Genomic DNA, 22,962 nt, shown 5'->3' with positions numbered 1-22,962 from the left:
TGCACCCACTGTGAAAACAGTAGAAACTCTGCTGTTTAACATCCGAAAGCAGGGATGGGTTTTATGGGAAGGAGGGGGCTAGGATTAACCTTGATTAGGGTAGAAGTTGAGCTTGGCCTTGGCCTAGGATTCAAAGGGTCTCCTCAAGGGCACTAGGATGAATTAAAGACTAATCCTGGTTATTACACATCAGCACCTTTGTCACCTTAGCAACATTTTAGGTCAGGTTCACTTTAAACATTAGAAGCCACTTAATTTTGTCCAAATCAACATATTAACATTTAATAAGACCATAGTGGGCGCCATCATGCTATAGAAATCAGTGGGACATTTAAAGTGTTTACATACATTGTCATGCAAAAAAAAAGAAAATACAAGCAAATAACGAATCAGAAAGAAACTGAAAAAACATCTAATGTAGTAATATTATTGCATAGAATTGTTTTGTTTTTAATTATTTAATGCAGCAGACTTTGTGTGCACTAACAGGAACTACCAACGATAATTTGATCATGTGCCCAAGAATACCACATTATCACAAACATTGCTTGAAGTTGTCACATCACTTAATAACCTATTTGTATAAGGATGGAACACAATATAATAGTTTCCATTTAATTAGCAAATGATCAAGCTAATTAAAGTAACTGCAGCCTAGATAAACCTTGCCTGGTGTAAGCTGTAAATGGTAGTGCAGGGTTTAATGGTTTATTTGATCAAAGGGCATTGATGTCTACATGTCCAGACCATGTTTAGCGTGTCAGTATGCATCTGTTAACTTGGAAATAACTCGATCACAAATTTTGTTTTTAAAGGACATACTATATAAGGATTTGATTTTAGCAGTCTCCTTTTAAATATAATCTTTGTTGTGCACAAGTAGTCAATAACAGCTGCTTAAAAGCAAAGTCATAACTACCATAGTGATCACATGATCGGAAAATGTGCTGATTTGTTTCAGTCATTGGTGGGGACCAGCAGAGGCGTAGCTAGGATATTTTGCGCCCGGGGACGAACTATAAAATTGTCGCCCCAGCCCCCCTCCCCGTTTGATCACATCAGTGACACCAATGATAGGGCACTATTCCTCCCACTGACACCAATGACACATACCTTGCTGACCCATGCTCCAGCCTAGGCTCCTTCCCTCTCCCATCCACAGCCAGCATACCTGGTTGCAGCAGCACCATCTGCACGGCACACTTACTGGTCAGCTGTCTTCTTCACTTTCTCCGGCCGCTCCCTCACTCGATCTTCGCGCTGCCGCTTGGCTCCTCCTTTCCAAGCTCCGCCTCCTCGCAGGTGATTGGCCGCCTGTGTGCCTTTCCTGAGCTACAGTTCTGGCACCCAATCACCGGTGAGGAGGCGGAGCTTGCAGAGGAAGGTACAAGCTTCCATAGGCTGTCTAGTGATCCCGAGGGTGTGGTCAGATGACAGGGGCGGAATTTCATACTGCCCACACATCGCGTCCAGGGAAAAGAAGACACCGGACCTGCAGACCTCTCTACCCCTACTCCAGCAACGCCTCCTGGACTGGATCGTCGTGGGACTGGGACACGGAGCCAGGTAAGACACAGCAGCCCGCTGCCCACCCCTGTAATGTATCCCTTCTGTTGGAAGGGGGGGTGGCGGCACCGCGCCGCCCCCCTAAAAAGTGCCGCCCTAGATAAATGCCTTGTTTGCCTCATGGCAAATACGCCCCTGGTTGTAAACCTCATTTTGGCGCCCCTGTACCTTGGCGCCCGGGTACATATGTACCCCCCTGCCCTCCCTAGCTATGCCTCTGGGGACCAGACCATCAGTGAAAGCCCAGTCAGAAAGCTGGCAGTCGGGTACAAGCTGTTAAAGTGGAAGTGTAAATCTGTGTAACCTCTGCACAAGGTATTTTGCAAGAGCACATTAATCTACAGATTACAATTGGGAAGGGTGTAATACCCAACAGTGAAGCAAAAGTAATTAAAGGATAAGTTCACCGTTAGGAGCATGTTACATGTTACACCCATATTTAGGGTGTAACATGTTCCTATACACCCACTTCCCACCACCAGCACTCCTCTTTGTGACAGCGGGCAGGGGATCTTCTCACAATTTGAAAACAGCATGGCTGTGTGGGGCTCCACCCACATGCCACATCATTTGTTCACAGTTTTCTGTGCAGGAATAAACTACATGCACTGTCAACCATTGCAGATGATGGCTTGTAGTTCTCAATAAACTGTGAGTGTGCTGGTGAGTGCTCTCATTGTTCATTGATTCTTCCTGCCATTCAGTAACTTCGTGACCATATGGGAGGTATGGGCAGACAGATTATTGAGAGTCTGCAGGAGCCTGGCATTGCACTGTGCTCTGCTGATTGCAGGTGCAAAGCAGGGCTGCAATGTAAAAAAATAATAAACAGTTTTTTTTACCTGCAAAAATATGAGCATTTATTATTATTTTTTTTTTTTTAACAAGAAGGGAACTTGGGCGTTAACATAGTAACTGTTCTACAGGAATTTAATGGATGAGCTAGCAAGATACCCATTTATTTAAAACAATATGATGTTCATATTTTGAAATGTTTCCAAAATATAGCATGAAGTTTCTGAACAGTGGTATATAATTTAATATGTAAGAATGGAGAATTTCTACAGCTTCAACTAACGACACTTGGGTAATTTTGTCAAATGTATAGTTTTTTTGTCAAAACTGGTACAAAGAAGTGACAGTACTCTGTCTTAATTGGCTTTGATAATGAATGTGTGAAATGAGATGTCTGGTCATTAGTTCTGGCATTCTTATGGTAGTAGTTAATAGAAAGACTTAAACAAAATTTTGATATATGATATACTAGTGGTTTTGCAGTCTGAATTTTAGCCCTTCTACTAGATGTGTGCATTCAGGGTTAATGAAATGGCTAATGGCATATGTGTTCAAATATTGATACACTAGCATAAACTATGAAGAGTAAATTTGCAAAAGGAATGCTACTTACCCAGTTTTTGCAAAGTTTGTCCAATATGTCATTACCACCGCACTGAGCATAACATCATTTTTGGAGAAATTGCAAGGAAATAACTCTGTAGGTCCAATCATGGGAATCCCAAAAACATAGGGAACCTCATCTCCATGAGCTGTATCTGCCCAAGCAGGCACTTGATCAGATTGGCAATGATGGAAAAAGGCATAGAAGTATGTAGGAGAACCAAAATTGGAGTGCAAATCCGCAGTTGCTACTGCTGGTGCAACCCATTGGTGGTCGGTAAACAACGCCAACAATGTTTTTCTTCTTGTTTCAGGATTATGTCGATCTGCCCAATCTGTATACATAAATTTTATAGTTTCCCTCATTATATCTTTTCCCTCTGTATATCCATACAAGTTATCCACAAAATTTGAAACTGCAAAGTCAAAATCACTTGCAGAAATTCCATCCTCGTGGTCCACAATGCTTTCCACAAATTTAAATCCTTCTCCTTGATTTACACCCAGCATTATATCATAGTTTAGGAATTCACCTTGCTCCATCAGAATCTGAGGATCATCAGGAATAACATCCCCATCAATTACTGGTCCAAAAGCGATGTGATATCTTGCTGGCTGTATGTCTTGGTCAACAAGTTCTCGGTAAGGCTTTTTCTGCAGACATTCCACTAATTCTACTGTATCTGTCATGTTGCATCCTACTTTTGTTGCTAAAATCCGGGTATATTTGGCAGGCTGAAAGCTTACAGCCCAACTAGAAAGGGCAGTTCCACTTTGTGCAATTGCCCTTTGAAAAAGTCCTATGTAAAAAAAAATACATAAACAGATATTCAATTAAATTTTACAAGACCAATAATCATCAGTAACTAACATTTTTGGAAGAAAACCATCAGAAACCATCAAAATCTATTACATGCAATTAAATACATGCATTAAATGAAACAGAATAGATACACACATGGACATTGCCTTATCAATGCCTTTGAAGAGGAATCAATTAAAGGGAACCTAGCATCAGATATATTTTATATACCTGTATATTAAAGCTAAACTCTAGCCCCATTATAGGAATCTATCTAAATGTATGAGAGAGCTACAACTAAGGCCACTCATCCAAAACATGTTTGCTTTTGTACCACTATCTTAACAATTAACTTTTAATAGTAAAGGATTTTGACATTTTCAATCAAGCTATTGGCATTTTCAATTTCCTCTACAGCAATTGCTTACTCTTATTTCACCTCACACTGTAAGTTTCTCACAATGTGCATTGCAAATTTCAGCAAGCTAGATAGCATCATCTAGCCCTTTCCTGCCCAGCCTCGCTGTTCTTGGCCTGCTCCTTTCTTTTTTTAGCTTTCATTCATAAAGGCTCACCTAGGGTAGTCTGAATCCAAATGCAGCCTACCTAGGAATACCCACTCCTCCATAAAAAAAGAGAGAAGCAGTGCCATCTAGGTTCAGCAATATATGCAAATAATTTATTTCCACAAAATTGGCAACGCACAATAGTAGTAGTCAAATGAGTGCTTGTCGAACTTCTGGTGGGTCCTGATGCAGGAAAGTCTCCAATGCACTGTCCTTGGCTATGCTGGTGGTTCCCAGTACTTCCAGGTCAGTGTGGATCCAAACGGACAGCCAAGGACAGTGCATTGGAGACCTGCCTGCATTGTGACCGGTCAGGAGTTGCACAGCGGTTGGCACCAGTTCAACAAGTGCTCATTTTACTGCTGCTATTGTGAGTTGCCAATTTTGTGGAAATATATTATTTGCTTATATTGCTGCACTTAGATGGTGCTGCTTCTCTCTTTTTATAGTTCACGCAGGGTCTCTTCTAGCTCTTTTTGAATCGGCTGCCACTGAGTCAAGTACTGTTGGATTAACCCTTATCCACCTTTAGACGTTAAGGACTTTACTTGTGTGGTTAATATACTGTATATATACGTGATTTTGCATTTCCGGGTATCACGCGTCACCCTACCTGCACCACCATTGGCAGCTACAGTTTTTGATCACCGGGTCCCAAACGGAGATTCGCAGCGATTGCCAAAGAACACTGACAGGGGAGAGGTCTATATGTAAACAATACAGATCTCTCCCCTGTCAGCACCAGCATGCTGCTTTGCATTGCTCTGCATAGCAGAGCAATACAAAGCAGCATTCTTACACAGTAAAACACACACAGCACAGTTAGTAAAACAGCACACAGCACACAGTTAACCCTTTGATTGCCCCAGATGTTAACCCCTTCCTGCCCAGTGCCATTAGTACAGTGTTAGTGGTTTTTATTAGCAATGACCACTGTATTAGTGTCACTGGGGATGTCAGTGGCAGTTAGTCAGTTCCCCCCCAGTGTCAGAATGCCCGTCGCAGTCCCACTATAAATCACTGATCGCTGGCATTACTAGTATTAAAAAAAATTCCAGTATTTATTCTGCAATTTGTAGACGCTATAGCTTTCATGTAAACCAATTAATTTACACGTATTGGGATTTTCTTTAGCAAAGACTTGTGTGGTTAATATACTAGCCATCACATTATACATCTGGTGTTTTTCTTCTTAGTGCACCAAATATTTCTCTTCTACTCACTCCTCCAGACTGACATCAAGGCATTTTGATATTTGCATAATTCCTCCCAAGAGCCACCCCACTGTTTGCATCAGGGTTGAGCTTTTCTAAAATGAGTACTGAGGCCGGGTACTGTGATATACATAATTTCCAGCTATGTAAAGCACTCTGAAGGCCCCTCCCACCAGCCATGATCTTCGTGCATTGTAGAAATGAGTAAAATGACCTACCGTATTTGCCGGCGTATAAGACGACTTTTTGACCCTTGAAAATCTTCTCAAAAGTCGGGGGTCGTCTTATACGCCGGTACACATGTTAGGGGGGGCTGCGGCATTAAGTACAGGGGTTTGCAGGGGCTGACGTCTCTTACCTGGATCCAGTCCCACGACGATCCGGTCCAGGAAGCGCGGCGTCTCCTTCAGTTCGGCCACTGGATGTTCGTGCGGCTGCGCGGCTCCGCCTCCTCACCGGTGATTGGCCGCCAGAACTGTAGCTCAGGAAAGGCACACAGGCGGCCAATCACCGGCGAGGGGGCGGAGCCGAGCGGCCCCGCGAAAATTGAATGCCGGAGCAGCAGGTAAGTGCTCTGTGTAGAGGTGCTGCTGCAACCACATATGCTGGCTGCAGCAGCACCGTACTAGAACAGGGTCAGCAAGTGTCAGTGGGAGGAATAGTGCCCCATCATTGGTGTCACTGATACCAATGATGGGGCACTATTCCTCCCACTGATACCAACGATGGGGCACTATTCCTCCCACTGACACCAACGATGGGGCACTATTCCTCCCCCCCACTGACACCAACGATGGGGCACTATTCCCCCCCCCCACTGACACCAACGATGGGGCACTATTCCTCCCCCCACTGACACCAATGATGGGGCACTATTCCACCCCTCACTGACACCAATGATGGGACACCATTCCTCCCACTGACACCAATGATGGGGCACTATTCCTGCCACTGATACCAATGATGGGGCATCTATTCCCCCCACTGATACCAATGATGGGGCACTATTCCTCCCACTGATGCCAATGATGGGGCACCATTCCTGCCACTGATACCAATGATAAGGCACCTATTCCCCCCACTGATACCAATGATGGGGCACTATTCCTCCCACTGATACCAATGATGGGGCACTATTCCTCCCACTGACATCAATGATGGGGCACTATTCCTCCCACTGACATCAATGATGGGGCACTATTCCTCCCACTGGTGTGCATTGGAAGAGGGGTAGTCTTATACGGCGAGTATAGCCCAAACACTACATTTTAGCAGGAAAAGTAGGGGGGGCGTCTTATACGCCCAGTCGTCTTATACGCCGGCAAATACGGTAGTTATGACATAACTTGGTCTAAAATAAAGTATTCAAAGAAAACAAAGTTTTTGTTAAAAATTTTCAATAGGATGTAAATGAGGGTGAATGGAAGAACCAGTGGAGGCAAAATAAAATAAGTATAAGTAATGTCAATGTAATGACAGGTATTTATTACCACTCACAAAGAACATCACATTTCCCATGCCATTGCCTACATCTGTTTTTCTCTTCATCAGGATAACATTGAGGGCCAGCATCTACTGCTTGGACTGACATGCTGATTACATGATTGATAGCACAATCATGTAAAGCACAGTGCCCGTGGACTGAGCAAATGGTTCCTCCTATGTCCAACAGGCTGATGACATTATCTCATCCTAGACAAAGTCACTTGGTTGGAACTCAAGCACAGCTTTTTAATGATTAAAGGTACACCTTTTTTAACAAGAAAACAAAAGCTATGTCTTATGATTTAACAGAAATTGAAAGAACTGCAAAATTATGGAAATGTAATTTTATTTGAGCCATACATTTACAATAACCAAGAAAAACTTACAACAGACATATGGAAAATGTGAAAATAATTTATTTAATTTAAATGAAGGAACACATGGGTACATTTATACAACTAAAATCAAGCTCTTTTGAAAATGTGAAAACTACATTAGAGCATGGAAACACCCTAACATGCCTGTTATAAAGCTTTTACTCAGCGCTGATCAGATGACGATCGGCTGCTGTTTTTCCAGCATACCCATTCGATAGAAGCCAGATGTTCGGCCGGCTTCCGTCTGACATGCTGCTGTATACACAGGCCAAATGTCAATATAAAGGTGCGTAAAGTTGCCATAAAGGTGCCCAAAGTTGCCATCATTTAGATAAACTAATGCCTGGTACACATAGGGCAAATATCAGCCGGTTCAACAGAAAGTTTTAGTTTTTTATTTTTACTTCCCTCCACCTAGAAGATTTCAGTTTGTTGTTCAATTGAGTTGTACAGTTTATAGGTTACATTAAAGGTGGAAAACGTTCTGAAATGATTTATCTTTGTCTCATTTTTTTACATCACAGAAACTTGACATTTTAACAGAGGTATGTAGACTTTTTATATCCACCGTAACATGGCTATACAACCCATCTTGTAACCTGTTTATTTCAGTTGTTTCTCCCTTACAAAATGACAACCCCTTATATATGCACATAGTTCCCTCAGAAATATTACTTCCTGCATATGTGATTGGCTTGCCGATTTTGTCTCTGAACTGAGCTTTAAAAACAAGTTTCCTTGCAAATATGGATTACAGGCATTCTTTGCACTCTCTAAGTCTCATACTTGCATGGAAGGATGCAGACACTGCAACATTTCATACCCGAATGCTGATACTAATGCTAACAGATGTTCATCCTAACATTAAGAAATCAGCTTAAGAAAGCATGTATTAAAACATGTATTAATTGCTTCAAAACAAGGAATGTTACGAAACTGTAAAAATGTTTACTAAATACTTTGCAAAGTGTTTGCCTGGAGTGACATTTTTTTTTTTTTCTCACAAATCTGGAGTTACATATTTGACTGCACTAAACGCAATTACCGGGCTCATAAATATAGAATCTGCCATGTTTGACTTTTTTTTTTGAGGATGCAGGTTTCAGGGCTGTGATTTTTATCTTTCTTCACATTATTTTGCCCATCACTTACTTAACCGCTTCCCTGCCATCCTATAGCAGAATTTCTACTACAGGGCGGCAGGGCTGTGCAAAATCATGTGTATATATACGTGATTTTGCATTTCCGGGTATCACGCGTCACCCTACCTGCACCACCATTGGCAGCTACAGTTTTTGATCACCGGGTCCCAAACGGAGATTCGCAGCGATTGCCAAAGAACACTGACAGGGGAGAGGTCTATATGTAAACAATACAGATCTCTCCCCTGTCAGCACCAGCATGCTGCTTTGCATTGCTCTGCATAGCAGAGCAATACAAAGCAGCATTCTTACACAGTAAAACACACACAGCACAGTTAGTAAAACAGCACACAGCACACAGTTAACCCTTTGATTGCCCCAGATGTTAACCCCTTCCTGCCCAGTGCCATTAGTACAGTGTTAGTGGTTTTTATTAGCAATGACCACTGTATTAGTGTCACTGGGGATGTCAGTGGCAGTTAGTCAGTTCCCCCCCAGTGTCAGAATGCCCGTCGCAGTCCCACTATAAATCACTGATCGCTGGCATTACTAGTATTAAAAAAAAATTCCAGTATTTATTCTGCAATTTGTAGACGCTATAGCTTTCATGTAAACCAATTAATTTACACGTATTGGGATTTTCTTTAGCAAAGACATGTACCAGAATACATTTTGGCCTAAATTTATGATGAAATGTAATTTTTTTAATTTTTTTACTGGATATGTTTTATAGCAAAAAGTCAAAAATATTGATTTTATTTCAAAATTGTCAGCCTTTTTTGTTTATAGCACAAAAAATAAAAAATGCAGAGGTGATAAAATACCACCAAAAGAAAGCTCTATTTTTGGGAAAAAAAGGACATAAATTTAATTGTCAGTTAAAGTAAATTGTCAGTTAAAGTAAAGCAGTGCCATATAACAAAAAATAGCCTGGGCAGGAAATCCTCTAGAGGGCAAGTGGTTAATACTTGTTTATTCCTGATCACCAACACACTGGATAAGGATGCCAGCTCTAAGCATACCCAAAAAAAAAATTTCCGTATTTTTATCCTGAGCACTGGGCTAGGCAGCAAAGAGGGGACCTACAGCCTGCAGGAAGGAATGTAACTTAATAATAGGATACATAGCTATTCGGACTAATCACAGCATTACAGATCACTACAAATTGCAGCTTCATTTTAAGAACATGAGATATAAATGTATATTTGTATTATCATACCTTTAAAAAGTATAAAACACCTAAATTAATGTTCAGTATTAGGATTTTAAACATTAATATTTGGGCTTCTTCCTAAAAGTGCTTACAACTGTCATGTATGTTCAGTTGTCACTGTGAACGGGAGGGAAATTTTTTTCTGGCGACAGATATCTAAGAGGAAATCTACCTCACTTTGGTCAGATTTTCTCTATCTTTCTGTTATGTTTACAGGGCAGGAATTAAATGGAACTCTCAGACACGGATAGAAAAGAATCCACTACTCTATTAAAAAAAAACATTTTGGCTTTAGATATACCTAAATGCATTCCAAAATAGTAAAGCTTTAATGACTCAGTATTGACTTCATTATATTTTATAGTTTGATTATTTTCTAGGCATGTGTTAGTTTATGCCTTACAATGAATTCCCTTTCAGAGATTCTCTAATATAAGTACAAAAGTAAAAAAAAAAGGATCTTAGGTTTAAAATCCCAGTATCAGTTTAGATTTTTGTAGCATTTTACGGGGTCAGATATCAAAGACCCATAGAGCTACAGTATATTTGTAAGTGAAGGTACTGTGCCAAAAAACTTTCTGTGATGCAGGCGTATCCAACTTGAGAGATGTCCCACACCTATAAATCAGGAGTAAATTAGGGCACCTTTGTTATGTTGAAAGATAAGTTGTCCTGCCATGACCACTAAGACAGACAGATGAAAGAGTAAATTATTAAATAGACCATGTTACATATTTAAACCTTTACATCAAAGCACATAATATCTGTAACGAATATATTAAATACTTAACTTTCTTCCTGCCTGCACCACTAAACACTGCTCCACTGCTGAGAACTGGTTCCTTAAAGTTTGCTGGGACACTCCCTAAAGTGCTCATGGTTCTCCACACATCCCATTGTTTTATTCTCTTGACCTCCACATCACTGCATAAGAGAGCAATAACATGGAGGTCAGCAGACAAAAATGGTGAGAACTGTGGGGAACCATGGAGATCAACAGTCCCTGATGTATCAGTTTACCAGTGGATTGGTGGAACGGAGTGGTCCACTTCTCTGCAACTTGGCAGCATTGAGTTTTATCGGCAGCAAGAGAAGTATTTCAAGTTGACCCCTTGGTTTGAAATAACTTTTCCTCCAAACCTTTCTCTGCAGCATTTCCCATTAAGAATTTTTGGTTTGTCTTGTTCTTGTCTTGAGAAATATTTGTTTTGATCTTCTGTGACATCAACTGCCTATTAGAGCATCCACTACCACTGTGATTGCTGAAAGGAGGATCTGCATAGCACATGATATTTACACAGAGTATCCTGCAGAATTACATGTCCCAAGAACCCTCATCCTTCACACAAGTAGTGTGTGGGTAGGAACATGGCAGTCTAAAAAGTGGTGGTTGGTTGTGTGGGCAGTAACAGGTAGCAGAGGATTCCCATCATTGTCCTCATGTAGCTGCTTGCAGAATTTATAGGATAGGCAAAGGGAGACAGTGATGGGTGTGTGGGCAGTGACAGGGAATAGAGTATTTGTGTCATTTTTCTCATGTAGCTACTTGGCAGAATTTCTGTTATAGACAGAGAAAGATATGGATTGCAGTGTGGGCAGTGACTTGGGAGCAGAGAACGTCTTTGCCATCACTCTCATCTGTCTGCAGAAAGCATCACTGGAGAGGAAAACGCGCTAGAAGCTGTGTGGGTGATAATATACAGTAAAATATAAATAAACGACAGACAAAATTAATGCAATAAGCAACAATGTCACTGTTTCTGAGGACAGACCACAGCTAAATGTTCCCTGCTATCAGTGTTGCTGTAGGCTGCACAGAGAGAGACACATGGCAGCTGTGTGGGTGGTGAAGGGAGACAGATAATTTCCTTTCATCATTCTCTTGCTGCACTAGGATGCACTAGCTGGGTGGAGGCACAGGCTCCTCCAAATCTAGATGGCAGTGACACTCCTCAAAACTGAACAACTACCAGGGGTTGATCAATCGATGTTACTGGGAAGAATTATAGGCAAAAAAATACCCTTTCATTGTCGCCCATCAGCAGCATGGATAACATCATAATATCACCTTTGTAGTCTCTAGACTACAAACTACAAAGAATAAAAAGACACCAGGAGTGAACAATTTGTATGAAGCCCTGTGAAATATTTGGATGGCAGTTGCGGATATGCTGGTCCTCTACGAGGTGATATCATTAAAGTTGAACTTCACTCTCTCAAACAACATATACTATTTTTAATTCCTTAATGCTGCTAGCATTAGTAAATAGATTGGAAATTTCTTTAGTTACTTCCTGGTTTCCAAACTTAGGCAAATGATGTCTCAGAAAAAAAAACCATGGAGACATGGATGGATGGTTGAGTTTACTTTGATGAATAAAATTGAATTAAAGCGGCAGTAAACTCCACTGTAAAATTTTCTTTTTAGGGCCTCCCAGGTGGGTTAAGCCACAATGTACTAGTATGCATGGCATATTAGTATATTTTGGCAGACTTACCTGTCAAACGATGCCCTCTACTGCTACAGAGGGATCGATCTGGAGAGCCCCCGGCACTTCCATATTCACCCGGTCCTGGGTCCTGTGCCTTTGGCCTTGCGATTAGCCAGGCCATGATGACGTCACTCCCGTGCATGCGTGCGGAAGTCACATTGCCACGGCATGGATCAAGGCCGTAAATGTTCGCTGAGCTGTGCATGTGCAGCTCAATGAACATGATAGCTGAAAGGCAGGAGGATTCATTTATGGCAGATGAGACCAACAGGGTCTCTTCTGTCATAAATACCCTGCACGTCAGCATCAGCAACTTTTTAAAAATTAACTTTACTTCCATTTTAAGGTATTTTACTATGCTATCATAGTTCTTTTCAACAAAGTTGAAGTTTTACTTTAATTATTTCTTAAAAGCATGTGCTTTACTGTAACAGTTTTCTTGCATAACAGGGTTTTTTAAATGATGGTAATAACTGAGTAAATACATCCACTTCTACACCGAGCCAATTCTGACACTTCTCAAATACTGTATATGTAAAATATCTACCTTTTTTTTATTGAAAATTACTTAGAACTCCCAAACATTTTATATATACTGTACTTTTTTTTAGCAGAGGTCCTAGTAAATAAAATGATGGGTGTTGCTATTTTTTATGTTACACAGTATTTGCACAGCGGTTTTTCAAACTCATTTTTTTTGGGGGGGGGGAATAAACTTTAATGAATTTTATTGCACTCATATGCTACATGATACCCATTTTTTGGGTGTAAAATACAAAAGATAATACCTAACATGTCATGCATAAAATTGTGTATGCCCGTAGAATGGCGCCAAATGAAGGCACATAAAGATCTCCATAGGCAATGCTTTAAATGCCTTTACAGGATATCAATTTAGGGCTGGAGTTAAAATTATTGCACTCACTCTGACATTTACCACGATACCTCACATGTGTGGTTCAAACTTTTACATATTTGTGCAGGACATACGTGCACGTTTGCATGTGCGTGTGAGCATGGGGGAGGTCAATGTATTATTATTTATTGTATTTAAAACATTTTTTACACTGTCTGTTTATTTGAATTAATTCATTTTTTCATCAACATTATTGCTATTACAAGAGATGAACAACATCCCTTGTAACAGCTTAGGCCATGACAGGTCCTCTCTATGGAGACATTTGGGGTCTATTAGACCCCAGATCTCTCCTCTGGCCTTTAGTGCCACTGATCAGAAGAAAACCTGTCTGGCTGCTTTCCTGGCTGCCAGTGGCCCGGAAAACAAAGACCCCAAACTGGAAGTGACTATATCCTCATCATTCCTGGTTTCTGGGGTCACAGAGAGGGAGGAACAATATAATTTCCTCTCCCTCTGTGTAGTGCTGCTGTTGCAACCAATTGGAGCAGTCCCAGGCTTCCCAATCAGATGGGAGAGCATGGGAAAGGTGGCAGTGGGGAGGAAGGAGAACCCCTTCCAACACCCATAGAAGTGATTTAGCAGCTTTTCAGCCACTCTAATCATTTCTGCAAGCATCATCCCAGTATAACCCCTTTACTCCTAGGACGTCATAGGATGTCCACCCAGGTGAAGTAGTTAACTTATTAACCCCTTTATGACCAGAGTTAAAATAAAATCTGAAAGCAGTATTAAACCAAAAAGCAAACATTTATTATATTGCAGCTTACCAATTCTTAGATATGATTAATTTTTTTAGGCTTTCTTTCTTCTATTTTCATCTGATAATCCACCCAAAAAGTCTGTTGTTCTTCAAAAACAAAAGCTCTCTAGCGAAATGTATCAGTTGCAGAGATGAGACATACCATTTACCACTGACAAGGGTGCTTACAATGATCATCTTTTATATTTTTATGTAAAGCCTTTATTCCAAAAAGAAAATAACTGTTTGCTGTAACTGATTATAAAGTATTAGCTGGAGTTCAGCATAATTTGTTACTGTATTTATTATAGTACATCTAACACTTCCCTCCCCCCGACTGATAATGCTGCTATCCAAATCTGCCCCCTGTGCTGTGTGTGGGGGCACTCTAATACAGGAGGTGTGTTATAGACCAGATGACCAGGTAAAAACAGAGGGAGGTAAGCTTACAAAACCATTATGGCCACCACATCTAATGATTGGTAAAATGCAATATATTACATTTTTGGTTTTTGGGTTTAATACCGCTTTAATGCTCAAACCCAATTTTGTAATGTTGACCTGTTAGTATAACTGTGCTTATCATGCCAACTGCTCAGTGTATCCAAGTGGATTATACCTTATTTTTTCAGGACAGACCGAGCTTTTATTTGTTGCTAAATGCTGATGGATATCTCTGTAGTGGATTGTGATAGACAGTCCACGTTTTATTAGATGATCAGTAAAATGACAATTTTATAGTCTTGCTACTTTCTGCTTCTTGCTCTTTAAATTCCTTACTCTCTTAAGTAAACAATCAGATATAAGTTGACAGAACAATGATAATTAAGATGGCGCCTTCATCCGGAGTCTCACCCTAGGTGACTCATTAGAAGGAAAGTATCTTTTAAAGTAAACAACCCCCCATAAAAGGGAATGAGTCGTTTTGGGGACAGTGATTGGAAGATATCAACACGGATGGATGAACACACAGAAACCTAGTGGACTTTTCACCCAATCAATGTATATGCTTTGCCTGCATCATGAGACCTATAAATGTTACTAAGAACCAGCAAACACAAATGCTCCTGCGTTTGGGGATGGACTCGATGCAGGCTACAACCACATTAAGAATGTCCTGGAACATGCACACCTTGCTGCCCTCAAATGGACCGGGGGAATCCAAATATACTGAGTGGGGAAAGAACAAAGAGAGGGCGCACAGGCCTAGTGCATTACCATAAGAAATGTTTAATAAAAAATAAAGTATGTGTTGTACTCACAAACAACAATATAGTCAAGGCACATCATAAAGAACAGCTGGGTCAACACCGCGCTGAGTAACAGTCCACAATAGGGAGTTTAGACATCCAAAAGGCTGACGCGTTTCGAGGACTTGCCTCTTCCTCAGAGCCCTCGTTTGTGAGTACAACACCTACTTTATTTTTTATTAAACATTTTTTATGGTAATGCACTAGGCCTGTGCGCCCTCTCTTTGTTCTTTCCCCACTCTATAAATGTTACTGTTAGTTCCTCAATAAAACAGAATTTTAGGAATTTGGCAAACTGCATTTATGTGCCATTGTCTTACTTCTATGTGCACGTATTCTCACATTAATTAGGCTCACTGGTAGATCACAACAGCTGTGTTCGGTAAGTGACCGCATCCAAAACATTTCCTGAGTTTGTTTTATTATGAAAGGAAAACTGGGCCAAAATAGAAAAAATCATTTTTAACTGCTTCCCGACCGCCCTATAGCAGATATACTGCAGGGGTGTTTCCGGGTAGGGAGAGCCACACATGCACCCTACCCATGCCGCCATTCCCAGCTGTCAATCATTGGGACCCGGTGATTACCGAGCATCTCCAACAAGGAGGAGGACTGCTTTGATTACTAACAGTCCTCCTCCCTGTCAGCTCAGGCACACTGTTCTGGATGGCTGTGCACAGCACAGCCATTCTGAGCAGTATGATTACAGTAAAGACCACACACACCACCCCCTATGTAAAACACTCCCTGCACACAATTAACCCTTTGATCATCCCTCATGTTAACCCCTTCCTGCCCAGTGCCATTAGTACAATATTAGTGCTTTTTTTTTAGCACTGATCACTGTATTGTTGTCACTAGAACAAAAAGTCAAAAACATGTTTCTTTTCTCATCCCAGTATAGCCATTTTTTTTATAGTGCAAAAAATAAAAAAACTCACTGGTGATCAAATATCACCGAAGGAAAGCTCAATTCATGAGAAAATTGAATTTGGGTGCAGCATTGCATGACTGCTCAATTGTCAGTTAAAGTAATGCAGCACCGTAACACAAAAAATGGCATGGTCAGGAAGGGGTAAATCCTCAGGAGGGCAAGTGATTAAAAAATGTAAGCCTTATATGTTTATGCATTTCCATAACCTAGCACAAAAAAAACTGCAAAATAAATACTCCTGATGATCTCAGTGATACCACATATGTCTGAGTTCCTTGTTCTTTGCACCTGTGGTAGGGCAAAGAAACAATAGTAGGCATTTTGGTCTTCTTTTTGTCCTACTTAAACATACTTACGCTGACATAAACACTCTCACTGACACTGAATATAAACCTTTTTCTTACCTGAAACACACTAACCCTAACGCTGTCACTAACTGACACTAATACTGACACTAACTGCTATGGCCATTAACAATAACTGCTTCCTCTGACCATGCTGCATGTCCCTGATCGTGGTAGTGGTGGTTGAAAATGTTCTTGATATACTAAGGGTTTAACAGTCTGCTTTATATGGATAAATTGCAAATATAGGAGGTTGGTGAGGTGGTGGCCTGGTCTGTCCTAGTATGCCCCAGTGGTCTCGCTTTGGGGATGGTGCATGGTTCCAGGGATATCTTTCCCTCACTGGGTGGTCTTGGGCTGATGGTTACACCTGGATAGCCACATGCATCTTGGATTGTAATAGATTCTGACATGTACTGCTCCTGATAGAGCTCATCAGTGACCCACTTTTCCTCAGTCATTGTATAAAATGTTATTATAGTATTGTACATGGTCCTTTCTTGGACAGACCATATGGCTATCTTGATTTACAAGTGTAATACGGTTATAGAGGGTTGGATATTGTTTTGGATGCACCTATATTAATGATTCAGAATCTTTTCCCTTTTTTTAATGTGTTCTATGTACCCATGTATAAACTTTTTTTTGTGTAAAAATATTGTATGTTGATACGCAGTTATTATTTGATACCTGGTGCCTTAAAAGCCCAAATGTTTTGGGATTCTGTGACTGTAACTAATAGGGTGTGGCACCTTCCTCCTGATTTGAAACAATAACTGCCACTGACACCTACACTGTGGTTAACACTGACACTAACACTTACAAAATTAGATCAAGCCCTGATCTAGTTAATCTGTATTTATTGATTTTTTTCAATATACCTTTTTTTTTTTTAACAGACTTCTCCTCTTGCGAGTAAGAAACAAAACATTTTATCTTTTCCTCCTCACTAGAGGAGAAACCTGTTGTTTCTCTTTTACACAGAGGAGAAACATCACAGGGCCAGGCTACAAACTGAATGATCAGTAGCCAATCACAGACAATCACAGTGCTCATGTGATTGGGATCTGTTTTCCTCAGGTTCCTATTGTTAGAACGAGACCCAGGGCTGTCACCGACAGCTTGGTCACAGTGCTGGGAGCATACGATCAAGCACGTTTTAAGAAAAAACAGAGGGACACATATATGTGGCACCCACTATTAAAATCCACTTTCTGGACACTGCATACATATGTAATGTGGCCATGGAAGGGTACATATTCCCTTCATTGTTTTACTTTATTATTTATGTATTTAAATCTCATTCTCTGATTAAGATAATTTATGAATATATTGTTTGTGCTTAAAAACATGATCTGAAAGAAATTGTGGCAATTACTTTTTACACATTTTTACACCTTTAATAAACCAATTTTTAGGCCCTATTCACACTTAACAAGGCTTTGACCATTTTTAATATCACCTGTTTCCCTATTTTACATAAAGTCTGCAAGAAAACAATTTTATTCTTTTCATTGGGTGGAACTGAAAAGGACAAGGAAAAAATAACTAAAAGTAAAATAAAATATGACTCAGAGCTCAAGGCTTTGACAATTTGGAATCATGCATGCAAAACATTTAAACCTACTTCTCACAGACAGTAATAAATTCAACTCATGAATTTTCAGTGAGTGTGCGTTATCGTGAAACTCCTCTTTTAACCTAGATAATGTTTCTTGAGCATCAACCATTAAAATAAAATTGTATTTTGCTTTTACAAGGCAGGGTTTCTTGTGAGAAGCTAAACTTGCCAATGAAGAATGACAGAATACAATTGACCTCATTTAGTACAGTTCACTGGATCTTTTCCAAAAAAAACACCTTTAAGAAAAAACATGCTTTTTGGAAATGTGCTCACGATGTACAAGTATTCTAAAGCTGTCCTTCGAAGTTTGTACAGTAAATACAAACATGTCATTCACCAGCACTTAATCATGCACAGGAATGTCAAAACAAAAAAAAGTTAAGATTCTCTGCACACATTTGTGAAAGTCAAGCACAGTTACAGCAGTGTCGCAACATGCAAGACAAGCCAATAGTGACAAAAATTAAAATCTGCATTATACCTTTGGTGGAGTTGCTCCAACGGTTACCTTCTGAATAATGGGACAGAGTCAACAGATTCACACATGATGCACCTGCACCAGATCCAAATACTGTTATTCTTAAAGGATCACCCCCAAAAAACCCAATATTTTCACTCGTCCATCTTAAGGCTTGGATAAGATCAAGGAGTCCATAATTTCCTTTTGCAGCTTGGTCACCAGTGCTAAGGAAACCTGCACAGAAACAAAAAAAAAAGAATTAAAAAGGATGATCACAGGGACCATAAACTGTTAATATTAATAGTTTCCACTGACAATACATTTAAACTGCTAGAATTATTATCATCAGCACCACTTTTCCATCAGTATGGCCCTTTAAAAGGTCCTGTGCCAGATTCATAAAGCCCCAAGCCCTTTACAGAAATGTGCAGCATACTGAGAAAGAAAGCAGGCAGTGGGTGAATTCTATGGCCAATAGAAAGCCAATAACAGGCCAATAGTCTGGCGGGGTTCTCACTAGACCAAATTAAGACCCACCCCTGTGCTCTTGTTTTCCTCCAAGAGCCTTGTCCTCCTCCAAGAGCCTTGTCCTCAAACATACCTCATTGATAACATTGCTACCTCATTGATAACAACCTTCTCAACTCCCTACAGTCTGGCTTATGCCTGCAACATTCCACTGAAACTGCCTGGCTAAAACTCACTAATGGCCTTATAACTGCTAAAACCAATGTACATTGCTCCATACTCATACTCTTAGACATTTTTGTTGCCTGACACTGTTGATCACCTATTCCTTATGAATAAAATCCACTCCCTTGGCCTCTGTGACTCTTTCTCTTGCTCTTTCCTGGTTCTCCTCCTACCTATCTCAATATCACCTTCAGTGTCACATACAAATCTATCTACTTTACTCCTTTCCTCTTTCTGTTGGGGTTCCCCAAGGCTCTGTCGTTGGGCCCCTACTATTCTATCTCTCTACATCTCTTCCCTGGGCCAGCTGATAACTTCCAACAGCTTCCAAAACACCTTTATGCTGACAACACCCAGATCTATCTCTCTACTCCCCAGCTCACCCCTTCAATCTCTTCTCATCTCACAAATTTACTAAGCGATATATCAATATGAATGTCACATCGTTTCCTCAAATTCAACCTGTCTAAAAATGAGCTTGTAATATTTCCTCCTCCTCAATCCCCCCTCATGACTTTACCATTGGAGATCAATAGCACAATAAGGCCCTCCTACTCCTTCTGCATTGAACTGTATTGTAATTGTACTATATTCCTTTAAATTGTAAAGTACTGTGGACAATGTTGGTGCTTTATAAATCCTGTATAATATTAATAATACATAGCATGCTGTCTGTTGGCTAAAGATCTGTCCACTGCCTGCTGTCAATCACAGGGAAGTGGTTATGATAAGGGAACTAGTGTCTTTGAATTCTCATCAGGCTCCAACTACCCAGCTTTAAAAATCTCATAGCATACTAATTGGTATCTCCATGGATGTACAAAGTAGTATGCTATATGTAATCAGGAATGATAGCAGCTACATCTTCTGACACAAAGACTCTCCTTTTTAGCTTCAAAAATACTTGGCTGCTGGGCTGTCTGTGTTACAGCTGGGAGGGAGCTCAACTGCATTGAGAATGGAGTGGATGTATGGAAACTACAGTTTCATTGTGCCTCTGTATGCAGTACTTGCCCCAAGATTGTATACCTGTTTCCAACTGATACATGACTCTGTCACCTATGCCAACTGTGGAGACATGATGGACGTCTAAAGAGTCTACTTGTCTATTTAGGCACACTGTTTTAAAGTGGAATGCCAGGATAATCCTAATTATTCTTAGCAGTTACGTTCCCCCCTCCTAACACCTATGCTTACTGTACTGTGTGAGAAAGATCTGTATACTTACATACAGTATATATTTTACTCTAGTCTGGTCACTGAGCTCCCTTGTGTCACCCAGCACTGGCTTCATGGGAGAGGAGAGAACAACAATGGCTGATAATGCCTGGGAGCATGACGTCACACCTAGGCTTCAATGGCCCATCTATTGTGGATACTCCCTCCTCAGCCATGCTGGCTGACACAGGGGAGTGGGATCACATGACCAGACCACAACAACTTGAAAATAGGTAAGTATATACACTGCTCAAAAAAATTAAAGAAACACTTTGAAAACACATCAGATCTCAATGGGGAAAAATATAATGCTGGATATCTATACTGATATGGACTGGGTAATGTGTTAGGAATGTAAGGATGCCCCATTGTGTGGTGGAAATGAAAATTATCAACCTACGGAGGACTGAATTCAAAGACACCCCAAAAATCAAAGTGAAAAAATGATGCAGCAGGCTAGTCCATTTAGCTGAAATTTCATTGCAGCAACTCAAAATGGTACTCAATAGTTGTATGGCCCCCACGCGCTTGTATGCATGCCTGACAACGTGCTCCTAATGAGGCGATGGATGGTGTCCTGGGGTATATTCTCCCAGATCTGGGCCAGGGCATCACTGAGCTCCTGGACAGTCTGAGGGGCAACCTGATGGCACCGAATGGACTGAAACATGATATCCCAGGGGTGTTCTATTGGATTTAGGGCAGGCAAGCATCAAATACTTCATCCTCCAGGAACTGCCTACATTGTTGTGCACCAAGAGGAACCTAGGACCTAAGGTGCCATTGTTTAGCCTGTAGAGGTCTGTGTATCCCTTCATAGATATGCCTCTCCAGACCATCACTGACCCACCACCAAAACAGTCATGCTAAACGATGTTACAGGCAGCATAACATTCTCCACAGCTTCTCCAGACCCTTTCACGTCTTTTACATGTGCTCAGGGTAAGCCTGCTCTCATCTGGGAAAATCACAGGGTGCCAATGGCGGACCTGCCAATTCTAGTGTTCAATGGCAAATGCCAATCAAGCTCTGTGGTGCAGGGCAGTGAGCACAGGGCCCACGAGAGGATGCCAGCCCTCAGGTCACCATCATGAGGTCCGTTTTGATTGTTTGGTCAGAGACATTCACACCAGTGCCCTTCTGGAGGTCGAGGTCATTTTGTAGAGCTTTGGCAGTGCACATCCTGTTCCTCCTTGCACAAGGGAGCAGATACCAGTCCTGCTGATGGGTTAAGGACCTTTTACGGCCCTGTCCAGCTCTCCTAGAGTAACTGCCTGTCTCCTGGAATCTCCTCCATGCTCTTGAGACTGTGCTGGGAGACACAGCAAACCTTCTGGCAATGGCACATATTGATGTGCCATCCTGGAGGAGTTGGACTGCCTGTGCAACCTCTGTAGGGTCCAGGTATCGCTTCATGTTGTAATGACACTGACCCTAACCAAATGCAAAACTAATGAAAAACAGTTAGAAAAGATGATTAGGGAAAAAAATGTCCGTAAAACCATTCCCTTTTTGGGGATCATATCATTGTAGCCCATCTAATGCACCTGTTGTTAATTTCTTTAACACCAAAGCAGCTGAAACTGATTTACAACCCCCTCTGCTACTTAACTGACCAGATCAATATCCCAGGAGTTTAATTGACTTGATGCTATACTCTTATTAAAAAGTGTTCCTTTAATTTTTTGGAGCAGTGTATATCTTTTAATTACAGGTTAGTAAGCATAGATTTTGTGTGGAGGGGACAGTATTAAGAGTAGTAAGGCTTATCTCATAATTCCACTTTAATAATTAAGAAATAAGATTACTATCTGTTAGTAATACACGTAAGTAGAAGCAACCTAATGTAAAACTTGCCTCCAAATAATACACATGGGGTCTCAGCTGCAATCTGCATACTGTTATAGACAGGGTGAAAGCTTTTTAAGCACTGATGCCAATTTAGTAATTTCTTTGTATATCTAAAGGCTAAAGTTTTCCTTTTTTTTTTGGCTGTTCTGGAGATGTGACACAAAATTATATATAATCTCTATAAAAGTAACAGAACTATCTTTTTGCTCTGTTGACAACACCAAAATGATGGTGTCTATGTCTCACAATGTGTTTGTAAAGGTATGCAATGGAGGCCTATGCCTTTATTATTGCTTTAAGCACAGGTTTTACATTTTATTCCATTTATTCTATTTTATGCATTTGTAGTAAAAAATGTTCTCCCACGCATACCTTTGCTGGTTTTAAAATAATTTATCAGTGTGCAGTTTTTACTTATGGAAAATGACCCAGCCACAATTAGGGGAGGGCAAACTTTTAATACTAGCTAGGTTTAGTCTGGAGTTCTACTTTAAGTATAGAGAATAAACATTCAGTAACACAGTCAATGACAGGCAAACTTACAATAGTCTGGCAACATTAAATTGTTAAGGATGAATCCTTTTTGTTGCTGTACTGTAAGCTGCTGTAAGCACTTATGTACTGTTTGAACTATACTCTTAAATAAACTTATTTTCGTGAAAGTCATGAGGGCAC

At 40.6% G+C, this 22,962-nt stretch overlaps 1 protein-coding gene across 5 annotated transcripts in view; it reads right to left on the bottom strand.

Annotated features, from left to right (window-relative positions):
• Positions 1-22,962, bottom strand: part of NLGN1 (neuroligin 1) — an 869,488-nt gene that overhangs the window by 4,165 nt on the left and 842,361 nt on the right. For all 5 annotated transcript variants that reach the window (XM_089675527.1, XM_089675526.1, XM_089675529.1 and 2 more), the window contains 2 exons: positions 18,547-18,759; positions 2,975-3,764 (listed from right to left, as the gene is read on the bottom strand). In XM_089675527.1, coding sequence (XP_089531653.1) covers positions 2,975-3,764; positions 18,547-18,759 — 1,003 coding nt within the window. The remainder of the gene's footprint in view (positions 1-2,974; positions 3,765-18,546; positions 18,760-22,962) is intronic.

Source organism: Staurois parvus, unplaced genomic scaffold (assembly GCF_062004578.1).
Source record: "Staurois parvus isolate SC_StPar_1 unplaced genomic scaffold, SC_StPar_1.0 ptg000155l, whole genome shotgun sequence".
NCBI lineage: Eukaryota > Metazoa > Chordata > Amphibia > Anura > Ranidae > Staurois > Staurois parvus.
This window is presented reverse-complemented; position numbering and strand designations above follow the sequence as displayed.